The 15,141-nt window shown below is 42.0% G+C and overlaps 2 protein-coding genes across 4 annotated transcripts in view; one reads left to right on the top strand and one right to left on the bottom strand.

Moving 5' to 3' along the window:
• Positions 1-229: 229 nt before the first annotated feature.
• Positions 230-10,075, top strand: flot1b (flotillin 1b). The gene is made up of 13 exons (XM_083990094.1): positions 230-361; positions 1,103-1,165; positions 1,626-1,701; positions 1,917-2,007; positions 2,656-2,799; positions 4,167-4,286; positions 5,972-6,067; positions 6,203-6,355; positions 6,583-6,764; positions 7,406-7,451; positions 7,586-7,723; positions 8,257-8,421; positions 8,522-10,075. The coding sequence occupies exons 2-13, from the start codon at positions 1,123-1,125 to the stop codon at positions 8,549-8,551; spliced, it is 1,284 nt and encodes a 427-aa protein (XP_083846220.1). The 5' UTR covers positions 230-361; positions 1,103-1,122; the 3' UTR covers positions 8,552-10,075.
• Positions 10,076-11,680: 1,605 nt separating this feature from the next.
• Positions 11,681-15,141, bottom strand: part of ddr1 (discoidin domain receptor tyrosine kinase 1) — a 37,926-nt gene continuing 34,465 nt past the window's right edge. For all 3 annotated transcript variants that reach the window (XM_083990096.1, XM_083990097.1, XM_083990098.1), the window contains 4 exons: positions 14,345-14,542; positions 13,954-14,221; positions 13,471-13,620; positions 11,681-12,848 (listed from right to left, as the gene is read on the bottom strand). In XM_083990096.1, the coding sequence (XP_083846222.1) occupies positions 12,708-12,848; positions 13,471-13,620; positions 13,954-14,221; positions 14,345-14,542 (757 nt within the window). In that variant the 3' untranslated portion in view covers positions 11,681-12,707. The remainder of the gene's footprint in view (positions 12,849-13,470; positions 13,621-13,953; positions 14,222-14,344; positions 14,543-15,141) is intronic.

Raw genomic sequence — 15,141 nt, 5'->3', positions numbered from 1 at the left:
TATTATTTTGTACAATAACAAGAAAACAGGCATATTATAACATTCATCCAAGTAACTAACCTTAATGAGTTCTAGTTTACTTACAGTAAGTCATAGATAGATAGATAGATAGATAGATAGATAGATAGATAGATAGATAGATAGATAGATAGATAGATAGATCGGGCAAGAGGGTCTGGGACCGCTAGGTGTCGCCAGACTGAGCTCTTGTTTGTAGGAGAATGGGTGTGGTCTGCGAAGACTTCCTTCTCTAAACAGACATTTTTGCCATTCCTCGTAGCGACGTCCTACTCGACCGCCTGGGAAGTTATTTGGATTTATCCTAAACACTCCTTTTATCACATTAGCAGGACTGTTGTCGGTAAGTGAAACAAACAAACAATCAATTTACTCAGCGTTTCCCATCGCGTTTAATTGTGGCGAATAGCTGTTGTCGTACCAACACGGGGCTGTGTTCCCGCAGACGTTTCATCGTTATGGATCCCGTCCAGATCCTGCTGCATTATAACAGTACAGCTAGCGGCTAACAGCTAGCTAACTCTCTCTCTCAGTACAACGTTATCCGGTTTACACCCGCACAGCAGACGTTATTCTGCGAGCGTCGATTGTTTTTGTTACTCTAACTATTTGACCACATATTGATTGTTGGGTTGTTGTTTTTTTTTTGCTTTTGCGTGACAACCACATTGTCTATGGCTGTGTTTCATTAGCAGGGTGGAGTCAGGGGGAGGGGACAATTAAGATGACGGACGCAAAAGTATAAATATTTACGGTTGTGTCTTATGATGATTGACAGCAACACGTGATTGGTGGGCGTGAGTCACAGTTTTGCACTTAACTAACATTACCTTTAAAACCATAAAACAACTCTTTTTCGCAATAATATAGGCTACTCGTGCGAATTTCATAATTACTAGGTATGAATGAACAACACATGTGGGAAAGTCTCTGTTGCAGTGGTGCCATCACTAGGACAGTACTAGTGCATGTTCTCTACGATGACGCAGGATATTTTGTATGGAGTCCTGTTGTCTAGTCTCATATCAAGTTACTCTGTTTTGTATTTGTACTTAGCTGACTGTAATTTTTATACTTTGACAAGGTCTCTAATAAGGAACCAAGATGTTCTACACATGTGGACCCAATGAAGCCATGGTGGTGTCTGGTGAGATGACTTATTTCCACTTATCTCATTGTTACTTGATTATTTCCCACAATAACACATGGATAACACATGGATAACACATAGATTCCTTGTTGGGTATTAAAACACTCCAGCCCCCACAATGCTGTAATGTTCCAGTCTATAACAAGTCATTGTAAAATGTCATCATAATGCAGTAAAAAAGGGCAGTGGACCTGTATATCTGTGACTGATTGAATCATCACACCATGTGATTAGATTGAGTTGAGCAACACCTACAGTATAGTTTGAGGTAAGCTAGGAATTTTCCAGCTTGGTGTAAAGTGAAGGTTCAAATGGTTACAAAGGCAAAGCATTTCTCACATTGTTGTAATACATGGTTACCTGTTGAACTTTGTCTTTGACCTCAATAACTAGCTGTGTGTTACTGAATGATAGTGTGATGTTTATATTTGTTTGCCCCTCCTCTATCTTTCTCCAGGCTTTTGCCGCTCCCCTCCTCTAATGATTGCCGGAGGAAGAGTTTTTGTTGTCCCATGTGTTCAGAAGATTCAGAGGTGATTTGCCTTTCAGTCTCTCTCTTTCCTTTTTCTATTTCATATTGTTAGAACATAGCTGATTAACGCGATGTAGTTGTTAATAAATAAGGGAAATAAATGCTAATGTAAAGGTTGGTTAACCAATGTCCTCTGTCTGCCTTCTCATTCGTGCTGCCTGTTATTGCATCTAATGCCTCCCATCCTTCCCTGTGTTTTGTGCCATTTCCCTTCAGAATCACACTCAACACGCTCACACTGAATGTGAAGAGTGACAAAGTCTACACCCGTCATGGTGTTCCTATCTCGGTCACTGGCATTGCACAGGTACACTTTGAAAGTTCGAGGCCACAAAAGGCTATTTAAATTTCTTTAAAGGCTATTCTCATATATTGATAATATTATACTTTATATTTACCCCAGAAGGCAGAGAAGGAAGTCAGCTGCTAGAAATCAACTACAGAAATGGGCTCATATACAGCACATACAGGCCTGGGGTTCACTGGTTGATTTACATATTAAGGAGTAGCAACAAGTAACTACTGTGTAATTCAGTTTTTTTAATATAATGGAGAAACAAGGGCAAATATAATCACAATTAAGCTTGCTGTAGTCTCGTTAACGCTAAGTATAACAGCAATCATGTACAGCTCAGTTTGAAGGTTATCTACTGTTAGTAAACAAGGGAAAGGAAGATGACACTTGAAAAGATTCCCAGGCTGGACAGGGTCAAATGTGACATCGGCATTGGGAAAGGATTGAACTTAATTGTAAATGGAAGCATATTTTTTGACAGAAGAGGGTAGAGAGAGATAAAGAACATCTGGTGGTGGCGGCTTTTGAACTTCATAAAACTGCAACTTGGATTTCTCCCCGTTTAGACACTTAAAAAAAAAAAGTTGCTTCAGTATCTAACATTGCTACAGCCACTTGTTAAAAGCTGCTGCTATTTCACCTTTTTCTGTCTTAATACAGGTGAAGATCCAGGGCCAGAACAAGGAGATGTTGGCTACCGCCTGCCAAATGTTTATGGGCAAGTCTGAGCATGAGATCGCCCAGATTGCTCTGGAAACACTGGAAGGGCACCAGAGAGCCATTATTGCCCATTTGACTGTGGAGGTTGGTACTGATATTTTCAAATAGATTAGCTTGGCATCTTCCACCCATCAGAGGCATTATGATATGTATCATTATGTATCATACATCACCAACTCACCCTGCAATGCATTCAGAAAGTATTCAGATCACTCACTGTTCAAGTGTTTCTCTCGCATTGTGTTATGGAGCAGCCTTATGCTAGAATTAACTACAATTGTGGTGTTTAAACATCTCAAAGATGATTAAGAGCAGTGGGAGAAAGCAGAGCTAATAGGGATTTGTTAAATTTTATGAAATTTAGTTTCACGTTGTTATTACAGAGTATTTAATGCAGTTTGATTAGGGTGGTGAAAATACATTTTTTGATTTTAACATAAGTGCATTAGGAGACCTTGGTTTTAGTTGTAAGTACAACGTCAAACAAATAACAACAAATAAGTGCAAGAAGGTGGTCTCAGAATATGTTTTTTGTGTAGAATTGTAATCCACGACCTAAATCACAATCTGCATCCTGTTTCTGCACTGGTTTTACTGTAAATGTCCTGACTGGAATATGTCATTTATGTCTTGACACCCGGGTATATGATGAAGAAACTTATATTATAGATATTTGTGTAGTGATTAAGAGAGTGATTGGCCGAGATGACTAAGAGCTCAGGCTTACAGACTGTTATGGCGCTTTTCCACTACACTTTCACAGCACGGCACGGCTCGGTAAAGGTGCTTTTCCACTACAGCTGAGTTCTTCTAGTACCTCCTCAGCGGGGGCGGCACAGGGGTGATCGCGGAGGCGATCGCGGGGCCGCATTGTCCGCCTCTCTTTTTTTCGATCCGCTCGTCAGCTCCAAACTCACTCATCTGCACCTCGTTAACAGACCACAGTGTGGTTTTACACACAGCAACATTTAATTCAGGTGAAGGAATAACAACAGTCTCGATACAGATCAGCTGGCGCTGTCGCCGCTCTGTTTTTGAAATTTCCGGGTTTGATTCTCATGTCGGACGTCGCGCTTGCGCTGACGCTCTGCCCAATCAGTGGAAGGCAAGCGGCTGACGTCACGTTATAGTATTGCTTCGGCTCGCTTGGAACCAGGGCCGAGGAGGTACTAAAAATAGTACCTGGTACCAGGCGCACCGCGCCGTGCCACGCCAGTGGAAAAGCGTCATTAGTGGAAGCTGCCGTTCCCTCATCCATCCTCCATTCATACATCATTATACAGCTTAGCATAAGGCTGTAGCACAACAAAATATGAACAAACAGATGGGGTCTGAATATTTTCTGAACGCTCTGCATATACTTAATATAATTCAAGGTTCAAGGATGCTTTATTTGTACCCTTAGGTAAATCTGGTTAGCAGTGCCTGTAATAATCCATCTCTGTTTGCAGGAGATCTACCAGGACCGTAAGAAGTTCTCCGAGCAGGTCTTTAAGGTTGCCTCCTCCGACTTGGTCAACATGGGAATTGGTGTTGTCAGCTACACGCTCAAAGATGTTCATGATGATCAGGTATTTTATGTCTGGTTTTTTTTTCTGATGGTGAACACTAATCAGTGCAGCAGCAGGAACCTGTAGTGTCACTGTAATCCCACATCTCTTTCATATGTAACCTTTGAGTCTGGGATGAGTTCCTCTGTTACAGTAAAGCACTTAGGTAATTGGTATTGACTCTGTCTCTGACTCAACAGACCACGGCTCTTCTGTGCATTAGTGATGAATTAGGCCTCAGCCTTAAGTGCTTAACCACACCATCTTTTTTTATGTCTGTCTAATGCACTGCCTTCCTTTTCATCCCTCAATGTCGGCGACAGCCAGGGCCTGCATGCATTATGTTTTGAAGTTGTCCATATGTCCCTTCTCGTAAACACAATATCTCAGTAACATCTTGACAGAATTTCTATATGTACAGCACAAACATTTACTTAGACTCAACGATGGCCTGATTAGATTTTGCTGGTTTAAGATCAATGTCACAGTGGTTCCATGTTGTTGTTGTGGCTGCAACATACCACAACCACCCTGAGGGGATTTTATTACATCTGGTACAGATATTCACTTGGACGCAAGGACAAAGTGATGTGAACTTGGTTGTTGAAGGTGAAGGCCGCTGTGACCTCACCAACCAAATACCTCTAAAATTCAAATAGGACCCATGACTTGATTTTTTATTTTTTATAAGTATTTTTGAGGGGCTTTCATGCCTTTAATTCACAGGATAGCTAGATAGCTGGATAGCTGCGTTTACACGCACAGCTTAATCGAGCTATGCTCAAAATTCGATTTAGGCGTCTAATCAGACTTCTGTGCTTGTCCCAGTTTACATGCAACAGAGAAAATCGAATAATTGACGGTGTCCGCCTCCTCAGGCGGTGATATGCGTAGTTTAGCGGGTTGACTTTTCTGTCCCTGTGTAAAAAACTGAATATACTGTACAACTTAATAAGCTTAATAAATTCTCAACTACAACCAGACCCGCCGATCTGGGCCAGGTTCAGGCTGAGAATAGGACACAGATGACGGTCCACGGGCTTCTCTCTTTTTTAATTTTTTTTTAATAATAAAAGACATCTTCTTGCTGGTCGCACTGTGTGAAATGCACTGAATCTCTACTGTTGTGGGGCATGCGCACATGCATTGTCCAGTTTCAGTCCGAAGCGTATACATGCTGAAGAAAGTCGAATTCCAATCGCATTATCTGGGTGTCTTAATCAGAGTTGGAGAACTCCGATATTAGTCCGACTAACGTGTTTACATGCACTTCAGATGTCCAGTTATAGTCGGATTAAGGCAATAATTAGTTTTATTTTCAGTTGTCATGTAAACGTACTGAGAGAGGAGGGGAATGACATGCAGCAAAGGGCTGAAGGGTGGAATCAAACCGAGGCTGCTGCAGCAAGGACTCTAGCCTCTGTATAAGGGGAGCCTGCTCTACCCAGTGAGCTGCTATACGACGACCCCTCATGACTTGATTTAACACAATTACCAAACAGGATAAAAGATGAAGAGTAGGTATTTTATATTCAAAGAGTCAAAGACATCTGCAAAATTCTCTGCAGGAACTCAAACTGTAACCCAGGAAGGGGAAGATGTGACCATATTTCCTGCATCATGGCTGGTTGACAAATGCATGCAACCACGAGGTGGTAATTCCACTCACGATTAACTGTCACTATTTCCCCATCTGTCTCTTGCAGGACTACCTTCATTCATTGGGTAAAGCCAGAACAGCTCAGGTGCAGAAGGATGCCAGGATTGGAGAGGCCCAGTACAAAAGAGATGCAGTCATCAGGGTAAAATGCCTCCTTTCATTTTCCTGTTATTCTGCCTTTTTGCTTGTGGGAATTGTCTGAAAATGTGAGTGAGCCATCATTTCAAAAGAGAAATACTAACATTTCTGTTATTGCCCTGCTACTTTCGACCCACAGGAGGCTCATGCTATGCAGGAGAAGGTGTCTGCTCAGTACAAGAATGAAATTGAGATGGCAAAAGCCCAGCGAGACTACGAGCTGAAGAAGGCAGCCTATGATGTTGAGGTCAACACCAAGAAGGCAGAGTCAGAAATGGCCTATCAGCTTCAGGTACAGCCATATGTTCATAATCAGATCTTCCAGTGCTACACTCTGAATATTTCTTTTAAAATACTTGAAGTTTACTATGTTTTTGTAGAATTTTTGGACAAGGTCTGGTTCAGCCTCTACACATCTTGTCCACACGTTTTTTTTTGTTTGCAATCATCAGACCATCCATGTTGTGTGTATATATAGTAGTTGATCTTAATTTCCCTTTCATCTTCTTCCCTCATCAGGTGGCCAAGACAAAGCAGCGCATTGAGGAGGAGAAGATGCAGATTCAGGTGGTGGAGCGGACACAGCAGATTACTCTGCAGGACCAGGAAATTACTCGCAAGGAGAAGGAGCTGGAGGCCAAAGTCAAGAAGCCTGCAGAGGCAGAGAAATACAAGATGGAGAAGCTGGCTGAGGCACAGCGGTGAGCATTAGAGCTTAAAGCAGATATCAGCTTCACGGCCGTTTCGGCTAATGCTGCGTTCAAGGCAGGCTTTTGAAACCGTAAGTTACAGCTTCAAGTCACAACTACGACTTGGTAGCGTTCCAGGTAACCCGTAGCTCGTGTTTTTACCATCCTGTTGTCTGTGAAAGTTCCCTATAACGGCCACTCGTAACTTCCGACCCGTGAACTCGTACCAGATCGAACTGGTATGACTTCACAGGAAGGAAAAACACAAAGTACGAGTTTCTTTGAACGCACCATGAGTTAGCAGCCCCCGCCCTTGTCAGGCATCAATTGGTCCTCGTGCTACGTCACCACATTCACGCGCATCCCTTGGCTGCACACACAGCCCTTCATGCCGTTCTCTCTCCTCATTGGATAACACTTGTATCCCACAAGGAAAATTTTCTCCTCGGGTTACAGCAGAGCAGAGTGACGGAGAGACTCGTGTTTAGGCTGAAATACTTCATGTAAGTGATTGCTGACGGAAAATAGGACTATTTAGGACTTATATTAACAAAAACATTCCACTGATATCTGCTTTAATATAATTGACTCTTATCATACAGAGGAGGGTGTGCCTGTGTACAATTTAACTTGGTCTGTTTTCTCTCCTGCAGCCTGCAGCTCATCATGGAGGCCGAGGCTGAGGCCGAGTCCATCAAAGTGAGTACTGCCATGATTGTCCTTCTCTTCTTCTCTATTCGCTATTTACTCCCTGTGGATAATTATATCATTTATATATATAAGGACTAGTCGTCCTCTATGATAAAAATTAACTGTAACCTTTGTGTGTGTAGATGAAGGGCGAGGCAGAGGCTTTTGCCGTGGAGGCTAAGGGTCGTGCCGAGGCAGAGCAGATGGCCAAGAAGGCTGAGGCCTTCAAGGAGTACAAAGAAGGAGCCATGGTGGACATGCTGCTGGAGAAACTGCCACTGGTCAGTCTGACTATCATGACTAGTTGATGGGATGATGAATAAAGTGATGTTAGAGGTGTATGTTTAAGTACTATAAATACTAATTATCAAGACCACAGGCTTTTTTAAAATTACTTGTAGACTTGTGAACGTAGCATGACTTGTTATAATATAGTATTATGTTGTACCTCTTTAGTATATTGATTTGACTCTAAATTATTGTAAGGTCATTAATCAACAGTATGGATTTGAGTCACTGTACACAATACTTTTAAGATCATTTTTGTGTGTTTTTCCAAACTTTGTGTGTCTTAATTTGAAATGTACAGAAAATCATACCTTTCTTCAATGATGATGTATCATGGTACAATGTTTGAGTTCAACAAAGTGTTGTTGTTTTTTTTGGGAGTCCCAGTTTTGGCAGTTTCCCCCCAATTTTTTTTATCCAAAAAGCAAAAACCAAAGCACTAGTTAAGAAAACATTTCCTCGTTCACACTGACTGTTGAATATCTTCCTCTGTGTATTGACTTCAGTGCTTTTGTTTGTCCTGCAGATGGCAGAGGAGATCAGCAAGCCACTGTCGGAGGCCCGTAAGGTCACCATGGTGTCCAGTGGCAGCAAGGAGGTGGGAGCAGCCAAACTGGCCGGAGAGGTGCTGGAAATCATGACCAGGCTGCCCGCCACTGTGGAGAAACTCACAGGAGTTAATATTTCTCAGGTTAGTCAGAGTATGTGTGAAAGACTGACGGATGAGGTAAGGGGCTGAAAGGATGGTGAATGTAGTGATTATCTAAATGTCTCTCTCATTGACTTCACAGGTTGGAGGAGAGATCACCCGAGTGCGTTAAGACCACAGGGAGAGTGGAGGTTATCAGGAGGTGTCACCAATATTCAGATTGAGAGGTCTCCATCTTCTTGTGCCATTAATCACTGTATCAACCACCAATATCCTAGTCCTGTTTGATTATCTGTGTGCGTGCATGTTGTTCACTTGTGTGTCCCTTTTGCTGGTTCTGCCTCCCTCTAACATCCGATTCCCTTTAGGTGGAAGAGGGTTTTTACATTATTTGCTGTCATGACCTGTATCTGAGCTGTTGTGGTTTCTGCAGCAAAAAGCAGATGCAAGTGATTCTGTCATTGTTGGAGCTACTTTATCTGCCTGGAGCCCACGACTGTCAGTGCAGTAGAAAAAAACACTGTCTTTGTCTTTTTACACTTGACCCTCCGTATGCAAGTTGGTTTTCATTTTCTTTCTTACTACTATCAGCCTCTTTATCCCTACTTAATGTCTGGGTTAATAAAAGCTGGAAATATGTTTTCTAACTTTTTTACTGTGGAAACGGATTTTCATGTTCAGTGCCTTTCAATCCACTAAATGCTGCTGAACTCTCTTTATCACAGCATCACCTCATACCACTGTGAGTGGGCGTATTGTTTCTGTCAGTGTAGTTTTATACTATTTACTTATAACCTAGCTTTGTTTTTGTTTTTTTGAAGGATGAAGACACACAAAGATGGCATGTTTCTAGTTTATATTAGTGTATTCCACATATCTCTTGGTTCTAACCGACTACATATCTGGGCCCAAAATCACATCAGATGTACTGCAAGTGGGAGAATTTTCTTTGTGCTTCAGATTGAGAGGAAAGGAAGTGGTTGGTGGAAACAAGGTATTGAGGTTTTCTTTGAAATGCAATGAAAGTATGTTATGGGGGAGTAGGAGAAGTTTGACTTTGACTCTTTGCTGCATTGTCTTCTGGAGTCTTGATCTTTTCTCTGGCTAGAACAAAGAGCGACCATCATCACTAACTAACCAACTAACCTGTCTGAATTTTTAACTTATACATAAGAGATGGAATGATTTTAATATTTTGGTTTTTATTTTTGTGTTATACTCATTTTCTGTTGCAATATGAAGTTGACTATCACAGATTTTGGCAGATTGTTGGTCTTGTACTTTCGCAATGATTTTGAACAACAGTCCTTCAGCCACCTCACTAAATTTCCAGCTAACTAGCCTTATGCATTTTGTGACCTCGAAGTGCCTGGTCAAGACTCTTCAACAGCCAAGTCAAGTTGACTTCTCAAGCTAAATCTGTCTCACCTCTCTGTCAGGGAATACTTTCCAGTAATTAATTATAAGCCATTAGCCGTCACTATCGACAGCTGTAGACAAAAGCCAAATCAGTCTCTGCTTCTTTTGTATGTTCTTGCAACTAATCTTTCACTGTTGCTGCATGTCTCTTTTAAACTGACATAGGAAATAAATGTTACATAGTGTGAAAGTTGTATACTGGTGTCCAGTATTGAAGATTTATATGTAGTGAAATGTTCTAAGATATTGTAGACAATAAAATGAACCTTAATCATTAGCGCCTGTTGTTTTTTGCCTCTGTTGTGGCAACAGCCATTATCATATACACTTAATACTTTAACATGACAAAATACACCTACCGGTAATACTTTTTTATTAAATTCCTTGGAAGCCCTCACTATACTGTATGCGTGACTGTCTGGGCAGGCATGGATGTAAGTGTCGCTTTTGCAACATAATCAATGTTAAGATTAACGGCGTTCCCCAGTCAAATTGTCTCATTACGTTTCAAAAGTGAGACACTATATGATCCACCTCTTGTGCACACTTGAAACCTTAATCAAATTCTCTCTGGACTGACATGGATAAAGGACCGATAGGTGGAGGCATACAACCGCGAGGCACTATTTCTAGTTTCACCATCAAATTGCTTTATTCAGGGGAGTGATTGCATTAAGACCACCTAATATTTGACCGACTAAAAAAAAAAACACTTGGCAGATGAATCAAAAATGAAAATAATGGTTAGTTGCAGCCCTAGAGCACATCTTGATTTATTTGAAAAGGTTAACTTTATGAAAACATCTACAAAAATAGACAACACAATGAATTACAATGGCAACAAGGTAGCAAGCGTTCTACAGAGATACAGAAGACCCAAATGTAACAAAGAGTTCTCTATATATTAGTAAAGGAAATTACATTTCTGTCCTTAAAATATGTACATACTATAATGTTCAACTTCAAAGACACAAAGGGATGAAATCAGACATCAAGGAGTGTCTAAGTACATACAGTATATAAAAATATGGGTTTAGTTGAACTACAGTGTATCAAAAATGACTCCAATGACACGACCATTCACAATCAGTAAACATGTGGTACGTGATAATGTTGATCATCTCAGGACTGATTTACAGTGCTATACAATCAGTAAGGTAGCTGTATTGATTCTACCGTGGTCAGCTTAATGTCCTAAACATGGGATAATGCAGAAGTTGAAGTTGACATTCACCATTTTTATCAGTTTACTCCCAGCGTTCCCTGTTTGAGCAATGCTAGAACTGTGTTTTAAAAATACAGTAATGCATTTGGATGAGCGTACACAGACTGTGTGATGAGTTTACACATCTCAACACACTGAAAGTTTCAGAACAAAAAGATTTTCGTACGTTTAAAAAAAATGAGATGAACTGATGTCGCCATTCCATTTTATAAATAATATTTTACATCTAATGGTTTGGTTTTGCCTTGTCGGAGAGGCCGTCCTTATGAAATGCATGTGTGATGCATTTTGATCTCCCCTGGCAAAATACCTTAATCACTGCAGGTAAAACGCGCCAGAATCCACGTCAACAGGAATCATATCATATCAGGCCCCTCGCAGAGAAAAGTCTCATCTTGGTTGGGGGAGGGGGGATATGCACGTAGGATTTAAAGTGCAGCTGGTTGTGGAATTTTACATCTATCCTTTGTGTCTGGGTCAAAACCAGATACAAAAACAATATCTCTCTCAAAATATCTGAGCAGGCACATCTGAAGGCGTCCCATCCGCTGCCCCTGCTGGCAGCATTGTCTCTCGACTCAGAAAAGCCGTTCCAGTTTGTGGGTCACATCTCATCGGCGGCAGCAGGCTCTCTTCTTCTGTGCTTCCTCCCTCAGGTTTGAGTCGTCTATTTGGCAACAGGGATGTATATTCTTCTCTTTCTGTGGCTTTTAGATGCATTTCAAACACTTGGTTGTCGGTGATCGAGAGCACACTTTTCATTTGATCATACTGCAGAAAGGGGGGTTGCTGTTGTCTGGTCCACATCATTTTCACATTAGTCCACAGTAACTTAAGAGTCACAGCCGTGGATGTGGGTTATTATATGAGGTTTTGGGGCTGAGATAGAAGACTGATTAAGGATCATGGTGAGTACATGGGGCATGATTAGTTCTCCTGGTATCCAGGCTCTACACAGCCAAGTTTATATCTAAATGTTAACATTATTTCTTAGTTATGTCTGTCTGAATTAGGCTGATTTAAATGTGTAAAGTATTCTGTGCATACTATAAATACTAAGACAATGCCTGTGTGAAGTTTCATCTCTTTCATCAACAGGTGTTGAATTCAGAGAACTTTGTGTGTCAGAGTGTGTGCACCTTCACCCCGTTACGCGACGCCACACGTAGCATTCAAGATGTTGAATAAAGCAAAGTCATGAAATTTCATGTTAAAATTTCTAGCTTTCCTATGGTCATAGTATGGAGTGTTTTCTGATATTTAGCTTCTGCAACTTCCTGTTTTCTGAACTCTACAGCACTTAATCCCCAGTCACCTAAACCCCTTCTTATATGTCAAGTATCTGAGAAGAGAGAAAGTTCCTATGCAGACTGCACCCACCACCAACCACTGAAAAGTAGCGTGAACCGTTTCCTATCTAAAGCTGGGGTTAGTTTTGCTTTTGGGGTTGGAGTCTGAAGTGGAAATAAAACCGAACCAGCGGTGTCTCAGCCCCATTCACCCAAAAAAGTACAAAATATAAAAAGCGAGCAACCCACGTTAACCTCCTATCTGCCTCTGCTGTGCGGCACCTCCACCACATTGATTTAGAAAACTTCCCCACTGCAGCAAGGATCCATGAAAGCACGGGACAATTCCCCTCTTTAACATTGCCTTTCTTCTTAAGTTTCTCCCACTTTGCTCTTTAAACCATGTTCATGGCGTCCTCCGTCAGGAAGGAGTGGATGTAGGCGAAGGACGGGCGGAGCTTGCAGTCTCTGTTCCAGCAGCTCAGCATGAGCTCGTAGAGACCCTGAGGACACACAGCTGGCTTGCTCAGATACACCTGGAGGAGACATAACAGGAAACAAGGATGTTACATAGTTGGACCTTCCTCATACAGTACTGCCCTCATAAAGGTCTCCAAGTCCTATTTGTGAGGATAAATGTATAACTTTTAGCTCGTAATCACTCCAGCAGCAAAACTTAATAGCTTTCAGTTGCGTCAATTATACTGCGAGATGATAAACGCCGAGTGTGAGAACAATTCAAGAAAGGAAGGAGCAGATACTGAGAAAGACCAATCCAGATCTTCAGGAAAACTGGGCTATAGAGAGCAAGGCATTCACATTAAATTAGACTCTGCTTCATGACCATTAACAATTTGAACTTAAGTTAATTTTGACACAAAATATCTTATAGATATTAATTAAGAGCACACAATTTAAGAGTGGCAAAACTCAACTTCCTGAGGGCTAAAATATGAGTAAATATTAGCTCTCCTTCTGCACAACAGCAGGTAACCGATAAATAACTAACATTAATAACTCAAAACAGCATCTCCTTTAAGGCAAAAAATATATTAAATTAAAAGTAACATTTCAGCAGCTGAAACATTTCCTGTTGTGACTAGGTTGTCATGTATCCCTGTGCCTGCGGGCCTACGTGTGTGTTTCCGTGTGATGTACCTGTCGACCCTGGTCTCTGAAGAACTCCCCAGCGTTGTCGATGACTTGCTCATCCGTGAGGTTGGAGTACGGCTGCTCCTGACAAACGCTCAGCATCTCCCACAGGGTGACGCCGAAAGCCCACACGTCGCTGGCCGTGGTGAACTTACCCTGGGAACACACAACCAGACTCACCTTCAACATACTGGATACTGATAGAGAGTATGACCTCTCTGTCAGTATCCAACTATCACACTGTACAGTTCAGTCATTATTATTAAGACAGTTTACAGTTACTTAGCTCCTGTTATTGCATGTATAACTCAGTATTGAAAAAGAAATCAAAAACTGGGAGTAAAATGAGACGAGCTGCTAACTTGATTTAAACCTATAGACTCAATTCTTGTTTTAAACCAAGAACAAAAATGAATAAATAAAAGTTGAGTGTGATCCAACCATCACACATCATCAGATGCACAAACACACACATTCCTGTCTTCTCACCATGAGTATACACTCCCAGGCCATCCAGCGTATTGGCAGCACAGCTCTGCCCTGGATCCTGTAGTAGTCTCCCGCGTACAGATTCCTGCTCATGCCGAAGTCGGCGATCTTGATGTGACGTTCGCCGCCCCGATCCTCCCCGCTCTCACCCTTCTCGCCTCCAACCAGACAGTTACGAGTGGCCAGATCCCGGTGCACAAAGTTGAGGGAGGAGAGGAACTTCATTCCTGATGCAATCTGGCTGGCCATGGAGATGAGGGCTGGGTAACTGATGGCAGATAGAGGGAATAATAAATCAAAGTCAAACTGTGACTGTGTGTGCATTTATACCTGTGTATATGTGTGATTCCGTGTGTGTGTGTGTGTGTGTGTGTGCACACTTCTGTACTACCTGATGGTCGGGGTGTTGTGTGAAGGCCCCGTCTTATCCAGAAGCACCCGGTGGGACAGATACTGGTTCAAGTCTCCACATTCCATGTACTCAGTGACCATACAGAGCGGGTCGCTGCTCACACACACTCCCAGCAGGCGGATGATGTTCGGGTCCTTCAAGCGAGACAGGATCTTCACCTCTTTCAAGAAGTCGTTCCTACCGGGAGGGAGCAAAGAAAAAGTTAGATACCCTGGAGAGTTGGAGGTAGAGAAAAAGAAGAAGCTGGTGGATTTGGAGTTGATAAAACAAATCAGGACTAAAGTGTGAACCGTGCAGAATCTGCGCTCCCTCCTGGCCCTCACTTTCAAGCGAGAAGGTATCTGATCACCTTAAGAAATCAACACTCTGGTCTGCAGCTCTCTGCAGCCTTGCACCTCGCTGATTTGTTTCGCTGGACGAGCTGCACCGGCTTTCACTAACCTTCCCTGTGAAACCTGTGGAGGAGCCGCTCCTTGCTCAGACTCATTTCTATCTGCCAAGTGCATAATGTGTGGAGAGCCAAGGTAAACAAGCAGACACTGAGGGGAGTCAAACATTTAGAAAAGCTCAAGACCCATATATTTTACCGCAGTTCTGAGGGTTCAAACCAGGGGTTAAGTAAGAGAAAATATTGGACTAGTAAATAACAGGTGGAAATAAATCCTGTCTCTACTTCTGCTGGATGTCATAGATAAGCTATATCAGGTAATTGGTGACTAAGGCAGTAGCTACAGAGCATGTGGTGGCTCATTGCTCTGTTTGTTTTGGAGGCTGCC

The sequence above is a fragment of the Trachurus trachurus genome (genome assembly GCF_905171665.1).
Source record: "Trachurus trachurus genome assembly, chromosome: 16".
NCBI classification, from domain to species: domain Eukaryota; kingdom Metazoa; phylum Chordata; class Actinopteri; order Carangiformes; family Carangidae; genus Trachurus; species Trachurus trachurus.
The sequence above is the reverse complement of the archived record's forward strand: the minus strand, read 5'-3'. Positions and strand labels throughout refer to the sequence as shown.